This window comes from Varroa jacobsoni, unplaced genomic scaffold (genome assembly GCF_002532875.2).
Source record: "Varroa jacobsoni isolate VJ856 unplaced genomic scaffold, vjacob_1.0 scaffold_482, whole genome shotgun sequence".
Classification (NCBI taxonomy): Eukaryota; Metazoa; Arthropoda; class Arachnida; order Mesostigmata; family Varroidae; genus Varroa; species Varroa jacobsoni.
In genome coordinates this window covers 79,854-93,417 of record NW_019213384.1, presented here as the reverse complement: position 1 = coordinate 93,417, position 13,564 = coordinate 79,854, and the positions used below count along the sequence as shown (strand labels likewise).

At 44.6% G+C, this 13,564-nt stretch overlaps 1 protein-coding gene across 11 annotated transcripts in view; it reads left to right on the top strand.

The window, feature by feature from the left end:
- The first annotated feature begins 1,523 nt into the window (after positions 1-1,523).
- The window catches only part of LOC111260829 (gamma-aminobutyric acid receptor subunit beta), a 32,420-nt gene continuing 20,379 nt past the window's right edge, over positions 1,524-13,564 (top strand). For 10 of the 11 annotated variants that reach the window (XR_015311213.1, XR_015311214.1, XR_015311211.1 and 7 more), the window contains exons 1-5: positions 1,524-1,656; positions 6,520-6,679; positions 7,944-8,170; positions 11,386-11,468; positions 13,296-13,417. Coding sequence is in view for 4 of the 11 variants with exons in the window: in XM_022833873.2 (XP_022689608.1) it covers positions 1,535-1,656; positions 6,520-6,679; positions 7,944-8,170; positions 11,386-11,468; positions 13,296-13,417 (714 nt within the window). In the remaining 7 variants the exon portion in view is untranslated. Of the gene's footprint in view, positions 1,657-6,093; positions 6,213-6,519; positions 6,680-7,943; positions 8,171-11,385; positions 11,469-13,295; positions 13,418-13,564 lie in introns of those variants that run through there. The other variant, XR_015311212.1, reaches the window with a different exon arrangement.

Genomic DNA, 13,564 nt, shown 5'->3' with positions numbered 1-13,564 from the left:
TGCTTTGCTTTGAATTGTCAGCCTTAAGTCCTGTTGCGTAGCAGGATCTTGGCGATTCGGCCCGACCAAGCAAGCGCCTCCGTACAGACGAACGACAAAAACAGAACATACCTGAACATCATCGTTACTATCCTCAATAACTTGGGCTTGTTGGATATTGGATTGTTATTAGCAAACTGCTCTTCGACTTCAATTTCTGGAAGTTGGACATTATTGCTAACCATTTTAAGCTAGCAGTAGGATCTCTCTGTTCGTTTGACTTAAACCAACCGTGGTCGCCTACCTCGAACAAGGGACGGTTACGGACCCTACTTCTGGAATCCTGACTACACTAACAACGCTTCGTCCATTAGGAGAATAAGCAATAAACATGAAGATCAACGCGTTTCAAAAGAGCCATCTTGCCGAATGCGTCACCACCCGACATAGATAACATCAGCAGTAGAAAGGGCAAAGGAAGGAAGCCTAACAGGAACGACACCGACACGTCGGAGCAACAGCTAATCAAAACGCCCACCATACACGTAGTCCGTTGAAATAAGAGAGTGCTCCTTTTTTTTGTGACCAAGTGACAGTGAGGCATCCCGTCATTGTTTTCGGCCACGATCCGTGGTCACTGACGTGTGATCCTCGGAGTATCTGACTTAAGCGCCCAAGTGCCTCCTTGAAGTACTACCAGGGTTCCTCCAGCAGCTATTTCGGCAGCTGGTGCGACCCGGGCAACCTACGCCGGTCCGCGAATGCACGAAAAGCCGGGCTGGACGCAAACCCGCGATAGTCCACGACCGTCCCATCAAAATCCGGTCGCCTCTGCTGAGCCGATCCTACAACAGGCCAAAGAGGCCGTATCGGCACTAATAATAGCGGCAGAAGCAACAGCGTCAACAGCAGCGGCAGACCAAGAGGAAGAAGATAGTCCTCAAAGGCCCTCGGCCTATAATAACAGCCACAGCCACCTTTTTTGTACATAGTCCACTCTAGGTCCTAGATACTAGCCAGCAGTAACGCAGAATCACCAGGTCTAGGCGAGTGTATTATAGATGCTTCATAAAAAGCAAGTAAGAAAACAAGAGACAAGATAACATTAGTAACGACTTCTGAGTACTATAAGCTTATTTTTGTACGACAGTTGCAACTACTGGTAAAAAAAAATAGGAACGGACAACAATCAGGCCGCGCTGTTGACTGTCGGTCTGGCATAGACGGAAAGTAGAGACAAATTAGTGCCAGATCTGTTTCAGTGAGCATTAAGCAACAAACAAACAAGCACATAGCAAAATCAGAGCCAGGTAAACCCTTAAAAGTGTTTAGGGCGCCTTATCTCAACTCAAGCCTGTGCTCTGATCAAGACTTCAAGACTCAGCTTCAAATGGAACTTGGGCCAACAACCAGAAGGTGCTAGAAGGTCACCACCACTCAAAACTGCTCAGACGAATAATTGGCATTTTGCCATACAGTTTAACTTGGTTATCATCATCATCATTTCATCACCTTGTTTTATCTAGTTGAAGACGCACGAGGAAGATCCCTAAACATGAAGCTGGCCACACTGATTCGAAGAGCTGGGGCCGGCAAGCTGTCGGGATGGATCAGCGTCTTTGCGATATTAGTTCTTGTATTCGCAAGAAGCTCGACGCAGACAAATCTACGGCCCGGGTAAGTAGCCGACATTTTTTTGTCTTCCTTGCGTGTGTGGAGCTAGATACTTGTCGTAATAATAATTGGCTTTTACCACCCCAGCAACTGTTTGCAGCAAACAATGGCAGCAATGTAGAACCGCACACAAGACTTAGCTGGATAAGCAAAGGCGCTTTTTCTCAGCGAAAAAAATGGATGAAACTTCGAGTAGCGTTCCTATTCGCAGCACGCCCGCCGCTATTTTGTCCTGAAATTTCAAATACACATTAGCCATAAACATATAAATAGATCACCTCGTCTCAATTATTCTATGTTGACACATCGGTAGCGCTTGACAGAGGACCGGAGAAAACCAGCGATACCTCGACATATTTTAGACAGTGTATAACCTATTAGGACCACAAAACAGTTATGGTTTCGATTTGTGCAATCGTTTTATGCCCCTCGAGTTCTCACCAAACCTCTTTGAGGCATCGAACATAACCAGCAGAACATATATTTATATAGTTTATATAAAATAAGCCGGAATGCATATTGCACGTAGTCAGGTATCGTCATTTGATCTCGGTGATGAACTTTATGAGGAGAATAAAAAAATGATACTCCAATGTTTAGTTCTTTCGCATCGGATGCTTTGGGCAACGGCTATATAATTTGTTTCTGCATAAAACTATTTCCAGGGTTGGCCATCAACCAACTGTGTTGACCTGATTTATTTCCATCGTAGAGAATCACTATGATAGTTCTAAAAAGAATAAAGAGAGCTTCTCGAATCAAGAACAGAACGTCATAGAGGAGTCCGATTAGTCTAAGACACCGCAGAGACGAAACCATTATCATAGAGGAGTTTCTAATGTTGAACCTGCCCGGTTCATCTCCAAAACTGCTAATCAAATCGAGGTTTTTAGGGCACCAACATGTTGTTCCTTGAGATAGGCTAGCGATGGTGACTTGAAGAGCAATTACGGTCCCTAAAATCATTTGGTAAATTGATATGAGCCCCCAGTTCAATCGCAAATTAGAACGCTTGTTAATAACTACACTATTTGTGTACTGGCTGATCGCTTGAGACCACTTTATTGTCCAAAAATCCCCTCTCACAAATACTAAAACGCCTGTCATCTAAGTAAGTGACAAGATTGGCTTGGTATTAGCCGGAACGATCACAAAAGTTCTATGAACTTCCGCCGTTTTGAGTCCGCAACAAGACATATACACTAGAAGTACAGATAGTCGAAGTTAGTTGTTTTATCGCTAGTTGTCACACCTGTTGTATGAACACAGCATTTTTGGAAAGTAACTTTTTTTTAAAGCCCTTAGAATCATCAGTAATTCTCTCGAAAATCAGAACTGACAGCCATATTCTTTGATTTGCAAGTTAAAACTCAATTGTGCTGGCTCGCGTAGTAAATCTTCTGGACTCAATCCAGTTTCATGTGAAATATTTTCAGAGAAATGAACGTGTATGTTCATTGGCAAACGGCCAGCTTTCCAAACAGGACGAAAGTGATCCTTGGCAGGCTTTTCACTCACATAGGATGCCCTGAGTATGGCTAGAGACACCAAAAAGGCTCGCGGATGAAGCTGGCGTTTAGCGCAAGAATTATACCGAAAGCTGCGCCCAAGTGAGAGCGGGCCACGAGCGCAGTCCTAATAAAATAGTTTTGGGCAAAAAGTCGAGCATTCGTATTGCCCAACTATTCCAGAACGCTGGCAATTACTTTTCCCAATTGCCTGAACTCGCTGTTTTGCTATTTTTTTACCTTTGTTTTTGTTTGTTTGCCATACGTCTGTGGGATATTTTCGTACTGAGTAATTCAGACCAATCTTAAGCAGTTCGTTGAATCATACAAAATCAACGATGCTCCAATATGTACACCCTCGAAGAAAACGTAGGATTGCATTTTTCTCTCTACCCTGCACAAAGAAGACGCTGCATACGTTTAATGTATAATCACTATTGAGTAATATTCAAGCTGCTTCTTTTTCCTTGAAAAGCGATGTTTCATGGAAAATGTGTACCAGTCAAATGGCATTAAGTGCTAGGACTTGGGTTTGCCTGAAAGCATAATGTTATAGCATTTGTTTATGAAAATGACGATCTTTAAACTGATTGGACCAAGATAGTGTTTATGTTTGTGAATTTACAATTTGCCAAAACGTGTATATGTCGCATGGCCGAATCCAAGCTTAGCACCTCACCAAGTGCTTGAATATCTACACAACTTAGGTGTTGCCATGGGTATTGGCGACACGTTTGCTTCTTCATCATATATCTCTAAGTAGATCTTGTTGTGTACGAAAACTCGGACTGACCAACAAACAGCGAGAGTTGCTGTTATTACAGCCGAAACATTAATTAACAGTTTTAAGGTACATACTTATATGACAGTACCGTTATTGTGCGTGCCGTGTTACCACTGTCGTAAGCTAATGCTGACCTAACAACCTTATTCTCGTCCATTGGATCTGTACATATTCAAGACCTAGGCTTAGGCCTTCACGAATGTTTCTGGATTTTAAGGATCAACACGTTCAATCATTCGACTTTCAGAACTGCTGCCGCTGCTGCTGCAGACGAAACAGACCGAGCACCCCTAAGGTTTACTTCTTATATAAGCAGAAAACACAGTGCTCTTAGATCATTTTCTAACTCTATAATTTCATCGCAGTTCTCATCACGTGGCTTTCTTTGCATTATAAAATCCAAACACAATCCGGGGCAGAAACAGCTCGTTCGAGATTTTGCTTAAGCAGAGAAAAAACTATGACACGTCTTTCAAGACAATGCTGTCTTTTCGATCGTACTGTTTCATTTTTTTAAACTATAGGATACAAAATACGCGCGTTCTTTTGAACTGGAACGCACTGGTAAATTTGAACGGACAACAGAAGCGTCGTATAATCATCAACGTTTGTAGATTAGTGCGCTGATGTCGCAGCTTGGTTGTCTTGTGGCCCAATAGCCTGTCCGTTATTCTCATACCACCTCATGGTTTTCATCTCAACTTTGTGCATATTGTTAATTTCCTGTTAAGAAAAAGCAGCCCTAAGCTAGGGAAGCTGACGTGAAGTACCGCAGCTTGCCCATGTATGAGGCAAAAAGAGCGTGAAAAACATGCCTTGATCGAACGCGAGTGTGCGTGAAGGTGTACGATGGGCACCTTTGCAACCTTGCATATTCTCCATACATCTTACACTCATGGTCTTTTTGCGGATCTTGGCCGCACGGAGTTTCGAAACTCCCAGTTTCGAAATTACGCGCAGCGCGTTCAACGGCTGCAATAGCAGCAAAGCCGGTGTGCTGCAACTGTATCAAGAAGAGACACCGGGGAAGACTATGAGAGAGCTGAAAAAGGCCGAGAAAATAGAGAGATGGAAAGGGAAAAAGTACCTTGCGGCAGGCTTTCCCCACCGGCGTTTCCCATCAACCCCACCACCACCAGCCAGATATAACATTGTATCGCAGCGTTAGCACGGGCCCGGCATCGGAGTTGTTCTATTCACATCAATGTGTGCGAAAGCGGGATTGATACTGCTGGCAACGCCTGATTCTCTTATCCCTTTATCCCCCTCCTCCCGCCCTACAACCCGTTTGCGCCCTGTTCTTTCGTTAACGGCGCCGTTTTGCCTGCCACTAACACGAACAGCATTAAACCAACACTACCTCTTATGCTGGAGCGGACGTCCGGAACCCGTACCCTCCTGTTGCAGCACTGCTGGGCGGCAGTTCAACTCGACCTGCCGTTCAGCTGAGTAGAATAAGGTACGTTAGTGGCTAACTTTACTGTTATGCTGTTGTTACTGTCCATCGCCAAAGCAGCTGTACTGTCGTCCGTATCTACGTGGCAGCTTGTCGCTGGGGTTTTGACCGGGTCTACATCTGTGTACTATTTGGGTACGCACTGTTACACGCGTGTGCTCCGTTGTGCTGCTCTAGGTCACTGCCCGGAGTCTTTAAACCGCTCTTTCTGTGCTTCGTTTTGTTTGCTGTCATCTATTCTCTCACACTTCGTTTCCATACATGCATATACAAATTTAGATATTCAGAAGCATACCGTTGGATCATCCGAAGTAAGAAGGCCCTGACTTTCGGGGTATTCTTGGGCCGTCGACGGAAGATAGTCGGAGCAACCCTTGTCACCGTTCTTCTTCGTCGAAACTCTGTACAACAGCGTTCAGTGCGGCTTGCCGTTGCGGCGTTTTTTTTCTAGCTCCTTCTCCCCTTATTTTTTATTCGTTTTTACACTTCTACTTCTGTAGTTGTTTTTTTTTCTGTGAGTTCGTGTGGACGGCAGCGCCGGCTTGGGCTAGAGAGGCACACTTGAAGCAGACGCATCCCGTAGACGCCGTTCTGAGGGATGAGAGTATTAACGTGTGGTTTGTCATTTGCTCCGCGTTGCATCTGCCGTTGGCCGACTAAAATGACTTCCACCAAAGCCATGCGAGTTGAACAATACTGTGGCTTACACGCTAGAAACAACAGCCATTTTGAATTATTAAATAAGCTACTAACTCTAATGTTTACAGTTACAAAACATCGACTTGAAAATTGATGCTGTGTCCATGATAAGGTATATAATAGATAAGTAAGAGATTGTCCCAAAACGAAATCCTATTTTCCAGCAGCAATTAGTTAACTATAATGCGAAATCACCGTGAACTGTGTGCCGACACCGTACGAAATGATATCGTAATGGCAGAAACAGGGGAAAGGTGTCTACAGCATATCCACATGTATTCTTGCACTTCAAGAAGAGCTAATTTCGTTGAAACAAATCTCCGAAAAGGATTAGTCTTATCTTAGACTCAATCAGAGATTCAGAAAGCCGGAAAATCAACCACTCGCCTTTTTTTTTTTGTGTTATGATCGAATTTCAGCCTAACAATGAAAGGCCAGAACGTCTCAAACATCCTTCGGTCGTTCTTCGAGTCGGGCAAGTACGACAAGCGGGTGCGTCCTAACTACGGTGGGACGCCAGTTGACGTCGGGATTACCATGCAGATTATAAGTATAAGTACTGTCTCTGAGGTACAGATGGTAAGTGGTCATTGCATTAACGTTGGTAGTTAATCAGATAGGTACGTAAGATTACAAACATTGAAATTGCTTTAATTAATAATTTAATAAACAATTATTATACGAAACTTTGTTTCTGAATTAACAGATAGTAAACTTAATCACTCATTATTAGAGAGACAGGGATTTAAATTGAAGATTGTTTGTCTTCCTGGGGTTCTTCCTTCAACTTCAGCATAAAATAGAATTGCCTCGTACTTCGATTTAAATACTGCGCCTTGTTGCCTTTGAGATATGATGTCACAAATACCTAGTCCGGTTACCAAGTATGGCGCCAACGTGTATGCTTCCACTTAAAAGTCAGCCTTTCCGATAAATGTTTATTAGCCTCGAAATAAATCGGTTCTTTTTTTTCGAGGTCAACGAGATATGAGTGAAAATTAAAAATAGGGAAACCTGTCATTACTGCTGATAAGAAAAATGAATTTCCCCGCTTGATACAGTCAGTGTTCCAAAAACATCCGCCTTTGGTATATCAGTTGTTCGAGTAGATTTACTCGAGAAAAAAAAAGAAACGTATATGAAGGCACACAGCCTAGTAAACGTGCCTCGTCACCTAGCTAGCGGTTGCGATACCCCGTCCTTACCGAATGACCTACCAAATGTGTGTACGTTGCGTTAGACGACAATGCCCTGTGTTTACGAAAAGGCGATGAAAGCCATAACAGTATCGGGAAAAAAGAAAACAAAAATCCCATACATGCGCATAACGAATCCTCGCCGCAATCGATGGTGGCGCACATTTGCGCACTAGCGAAAGGGGTGAGAAGAACCGAGAATAGAAAATAGTTGTCAGGCTTTCGAATTCCCGACATGGTAGCCAAAGCAACGGTGGGCGGTTCGCAAGAGGCTGCGATAAAAAGATCGCTTAGACAAGATTGGCTGAGGCCAGGTCGGAAGACAGGGTGGGTAGGTAGACCTTCAGGACGTGGTAAGGCAATGGCTACTATTTCGATAGGGTGTAGGTGAACGAAACGACTAGGACGAGAGTGACTGAGTATGGGAGGTCGGAGTACGAGCAGCGACACCAGTCGCCGACACTGCAGGGCTAAAGGCTGGGTTGAGATTATAACTAACTTCATTGGAAGAGACCGAAAAGCTTAAAGGACACGCGTATTACGTATAAATCTTTATTTCGCTTCATGTGTTTTTGCTATTATGCGACGACGTTGACCTTTTTCTCATCATCATCCTCTTTGGCTTCATCGGCGCTGTCGTGTTGAAGGATTTTACATCGGATTTCTACTTTCGCCAAACCTGGCGGGACGAGCGGCTGTCGTTTACTCGCACAAAAGATCTGGACTCCATGATTGTCGGCGCAGAGGTCGCCGACAAGATCTGGGTGCCTGATACTTTCTTCGCTAACGAAAAGAGCGCGTATTTTCACACCGCCACGACAGACAACACCTTCCTGCGAATCAAAGCAGGAGGCGATATCCTGCGGTCGATCCGGTGAGTGCAATATAATAGGATTGAAACTAATATTAGACATTATTGCATGTACTTGTATGCACCATACCCTGAACAGACCATTTGTTTACCATTCCTTATTATACCAGAGAAAGCCAAAAAACGAGCTTAGAAAATTATATACGTATCAAGGTTACCAGCGGTACCACGTAAACGTGCTCGTTCCTATTAAGGTGTCTTTTGTTTACATTCTCTAAAGACAGAATGACGAACCCGTTACTGAGAGGACTTCGCCATCTGTTCGTCTGCCTTGTTGGAACGTATACGTGGGGCGACATTGCCTTCCTTATTATCTGGGACGACTGAGAGGTGAATTTACTCGTCGAACCCCTTTTTCTCTGGAGTTTTATCAGGAAACCTACTACCACCTGTCCTCTTTTTCGAATAACGTTGAGATCAAACGAACCGGAGCGAACGAACGAAGACCTGCTTGCTGCTCTAACTGCTGCTGCTTCTGCTGTTTGGGCGCGTGTCCGGTCGTTTCATGGTTTTCGCTGGCCAAGCGGCCTGTGGTCCTAGCCGTTGTCCCAGGTCCCGGCCCTTTGACTCTAGATAGCTTCCTCATTTCGTCCTGTTTCGCTGGCTAATGCCGCCAGCTGAGGTACGCCGCGTTAGCGCCGGTCCAACGTCAACCGGCCGGCTAGCTGACTGGACGGGTTATACGGTAGCCGGCAAGCTGCTCATGCACTTCACTCCAACCTTCTCCTCCGCACCTCCTCCCCTGTTAGGCCTACCGCAAGCGGAAAAATATATTTTTCTGCCGCGATAAGGCGTTGACAACGGCTGCAACACATGAAGAATAGACCTCTCTCATTGTTGCTCCTGCTGGATTCCCTGGCACCTTCCTTGTGTGAATAGGTGCCATCTCCTCGAACAGTCCTTCCCTAGCCTAGGATCCTGAAACTAAATCAGGGAGACTCTTTTGAAGTTTTCATTTTTCGCCATTTTGCTCACTAGCAGCAGCGGCTTTACATTGGAACATATAGTCGACCCACGTATGTCCCTGAAGTAGCAGCCCAAGTGCTCGTCTGCAGTCAGGTGAAAACTCTGGGAATCGAATCAAAAGAAGCCCATAAAATGTAAACGGTCAGTAACTGTCTATATCTTACCTAACAGTACTGGGCTAATTGCCATACGCTAGAAGTTTAGCCAATAGGTTACGCCACCATTATTAGGAAGTTAATTTAACTTCCCAGTCTATTTTGGAATCAATTTGTCTATTATCCTAATTCCTAATTGTCCATGTTTTGATGATTGTGCCGACCAGCGTGCTCCGTAAGTTCAGGATTACTATGACGAACACATATAGCCAAACGCCTTTACAAGGTGTCAGTGTCAACCTTAAAGTAGCTTAGCAACGTAAACTACAAAAAATTGCTAAATTTTTCTGGGTTCTATTCTATAGTTTATTTTATTTACAAATAGTATAGGCGAAAGCCACGGTAATAGGGCCAGTTGTGATAGCGATTTTGGCGTTATTAATGGCATTTAGAGAGACTGGGCAGGAACAATTCTCGAGCCGGCTAGAATTGTTATGGATTAAACAAAATGACTGGCTTCAAGTTTGAAAAAAAATCAAGCCAAAAACCCCAAACCAAGTGGCCACTACAAACGAAACCTTTTTACTTTATTTCTCCAGCTCACATTCCCAATCCCCAACAGCGAACAGCGTCTAGCTGCATGGTTTCACGCTACCCCCTTCCAGACAGCTGTAAACATCGCCGCTTTGCTATGTGAAGGCAGTCTGTTGTATTCGCTAAAAATGTCTCCCCTTCAGTAGCTCTGTCTTTCCTATTGCTGTCATCCACTCGCAGTTGACGTTCGACGCTCTCGTACAATTTGGAAGTCGTGCTACTGCTGCGGCCGTCCTCGCCGCAGCATGGACGGCATACGCAGAAGCTGTAGCACACGAAGATGTGTGATGCAGGCAGCAGCAGCAGCGCTGGCGGCAGCCGCCTTCCCGGAAAAGCCCAAGACGCGCTGAATACCGGTAACACTGGCGTTAATGCTACTTCTGGTAGCTTGCGATGCTGGTGCGACAAGAGAGGCTGTGAGTAATTAATGGGCTGCACTTTCAACTCTTCCGCCATTGCTGCTACACACAGAAGCTATCGCGGCCGCCACTAGGTGAACGCGAACGGAGGGGTAGTGTCGTTTGATGGTTCTGACGTGAGTCGAGCACCACAGACGAGGACCATCACCTGCTGAGGCCGGCTAGAGAAGTTAAGAGAAGGTAGAACTGGGGAATAGTCCGAATGGGGATCGATCTGTCGAGACGCTAAGTTACGAAACAGAAGAACACGAACCCTGTGGTCACACAAGTGCAGTGCTACGAAGAGCGAACGAATGAGCGGTTGTAAGATAGACGACCCATAATGGAAATTCAGCCTCAACAGACCAGGTCGTCGTCGTCGTTGGTCCGGACCGAAATCGCGTCGCAAGCGGGCGGGACATCATGGTAGTAAAGGCCCGAGCGTCGGTTAGCCAGCGTCGAGCGCCGGGCACTGAGCAAGGGTGCACACTTATCCCACAAAGGTACAAAGCATGCTGGCTGAATGGGCCAGCGTGCTGATGTAATGGCGTGCGCAACCGCCTTTGTCATCCCATATCGATATTGAATTATGGGATCTTGCTGGCTGCTAGCCGAGATGTTCCCACTCACTGCCCATTGACACTGGTTCATTCATTCGGCACGCGAAGCTATCGTCACCGCAAACGTCGGAGGGGTTTAGCAAGTATTAGGCGGCAAAGGGTCGTTCGATTTACATCAGTGTGGCATTACTAGCATGACCGAGCATAGCGATCCGTCAACATATTTTCCAGTATAATTACGATCACGCGTTCGTTGTCAACGTTGATTACAAATGTAAACAAGTCTGATGTAGAACAGTCTCCGCGAAGCCCAAAAACTTATCGGGCAGCCTGCCAGGCCACGGCAAGGAAGGACGGTAATGTGTTGTCTTATAGTGGCCCTGTTTCTAAAGTACTGCGGACATAGTTCACACAGGTAGGCATGTCTGTAAAGAGTATGCTTGTTGCACCCGTTAGAATATCTAGAAAACTAGGGAATCAGTTAGGTCCTCTTATCTGAAAAAGATCATATATTTTTACACCGTTTTCCGAACAATTTTTACTAATTATCAATTAAGAAGTGAATTGTCCTTTACTTTTTCTATGTTAATATATTATTTTTTCAGATTGACGGTGACTGCCACATGTCCCATGGATCTACGATACTTTCCTATGGACAGGCAAAGCTGTGCCATTGAAATAGAAAGCTGTAAGTAGAAAATTGCATTTTTAAGTTTTGATATTCCCAGTTACTTTTACCACCAATCCTGTATTTCCCGTTTCTCCCAAACACGATATATCTATCTATAGGATTAAAGGTAACTGTGCCGTGGCAACCACACACACAAGCTGTCATAGTTCAATAATCATAGTAACAGTTATGCTACACATGGATCGACTATGTAGGATATTCATAGCCTTGTAACGTAATAATGTGCACTGCCAATTTAAATGAGCTGCGTGTATTTCTGTGTCGGAGCAAACTTGCACAACTGTCAGATCTGCCAAGTTGACGCATCTCTCTCCCCGTCCCCTTTTTCTCCTGCTGCGCTTTATTTCAAAGCTCTCTGTTGAATTTATGCATGTCCACGTGCTCGTCAGTCACAGATACTCAAAGAGACGCCCTATTACCGCATTATTAGGACCATGAATATACAGAGACATATGTACACAGGTAGACAGGCAGGCAATTATCTACATCTGCGTGGACGATAACGAAGGACAAATGCACAAGTTGTTCGCCGCTTAGTAATCTATTAAGGTGATTTATCATGTCGGAGCGAGCTCGATGTTGGCAACAGCGGTTCCTTGCCACACTCCCGTTCTTTACTTTGCTGAGAATGCTTTTGGCAACAAACGAACCCCCCATTGACGCCGCTTGTGTGCACAAAATATAGGTCGTACCGTTTGGGTTGCTAGGGCGGCGTTAAGGTGCCACTGTTGTGTGTGTACCTGTTAATTCTATATCCGTAGATATCTGTCTGCTTGGCTATGTTTTGTTTCTCGTATCGCTGTGTTATTTATAACGGATTATCGATAACGCATGCACGAGTCAGTGCCTCCTAAACGGCGAATGGGTATCTCAGGGCTATCGAATTTGCCTTCCTTGAGAAGTAGGGTTATCCTATCATTTTATTTCCACGGCCTGGAAATGAAGGCTCTTTAGCTAAGGCATGACATATTCGTCATGCTGCTACGCGCGATAAATTGTCGCCATGAAGGGTTCGGTACGAATGGACTAGAGAAAGAAAGAAAGCAAGAAAGAAGCTGGATCAAATAAGCAACAAAGGACGTTGTTCCTGGCAGGGTCAGACTATCGGCCTATACGTATGGCCTCTTGGTTGTACATAGCTCACGTTCACTTTGCGCTTCGATACTGACTGCAGATGATGATTCTTGTTGAGCACATACGTGTAACCCAACTACAAGAAGCGCTGGACGACCTTTGGACTTCAGAACAGGTTTAGATAGTCTACCTAAAACCACGTCCCTTCATGTATGCCTGTTACTCTGTATAGCGAGAATTTGCATAGATTAATCCGCTTTCAGCAAGCACTATCGGTGACAGGCCCCTTTTTCTTCTATAAACAATGACGATATCGTAGCAGATTCGTTTGGATGGCACCCTAAGCTAGGTTGCAGCTGTGTACCAACAAAAAGCAAGTTAGAACTATTACAATTTAATAATTATTTCAGTTGTACTGTTAGTAGTGGTGCGCCAAAGTCGAGCCGAATCTCTATGGCGTGTATTTCTAATTTTTGACCATTTCCGATTCGGTTGTAATAGAACCAGTCAGAAACAATCATACAGAATCACCAACGCTGTCCCATAGACAGCTATTAAATATTCAGCTCAATTTATTATCAAGCTAAGGAACGTCTGATTTATGGGTCTGTCACAGATATCTTCCGATAAAATAGGCATCAAAAAAAAAAAAAAAAAAAAACTGCTGGGCTTACCATAAAACAGCACTACTCGGAGCGTGAATGATGGGTCGTTAATTAACTCACTAATTGGACTATGTGCGATTTTCAGTTGGATACACAACTGCAGATATCAGTTACAAGTGGGCTGATGGCGAGAAATCGGTTCGAATCTCACCTGACGTAGAGCTGCCGCAATTCAAAGTTCTTGGTCATCAGCAGAAGACTATTGTGGTAAGGCTAGCATATACCGCCCCTTTTCGTATTTCGCTTGCCAGAAGTCTGCCTTTCGTTGCCAAAGTACCGACATAATGTATAATCAAAGGGAAAAATTTGCCAAAGAAAAAACTCACACTTGACGTAAGCATACGATATGTTATT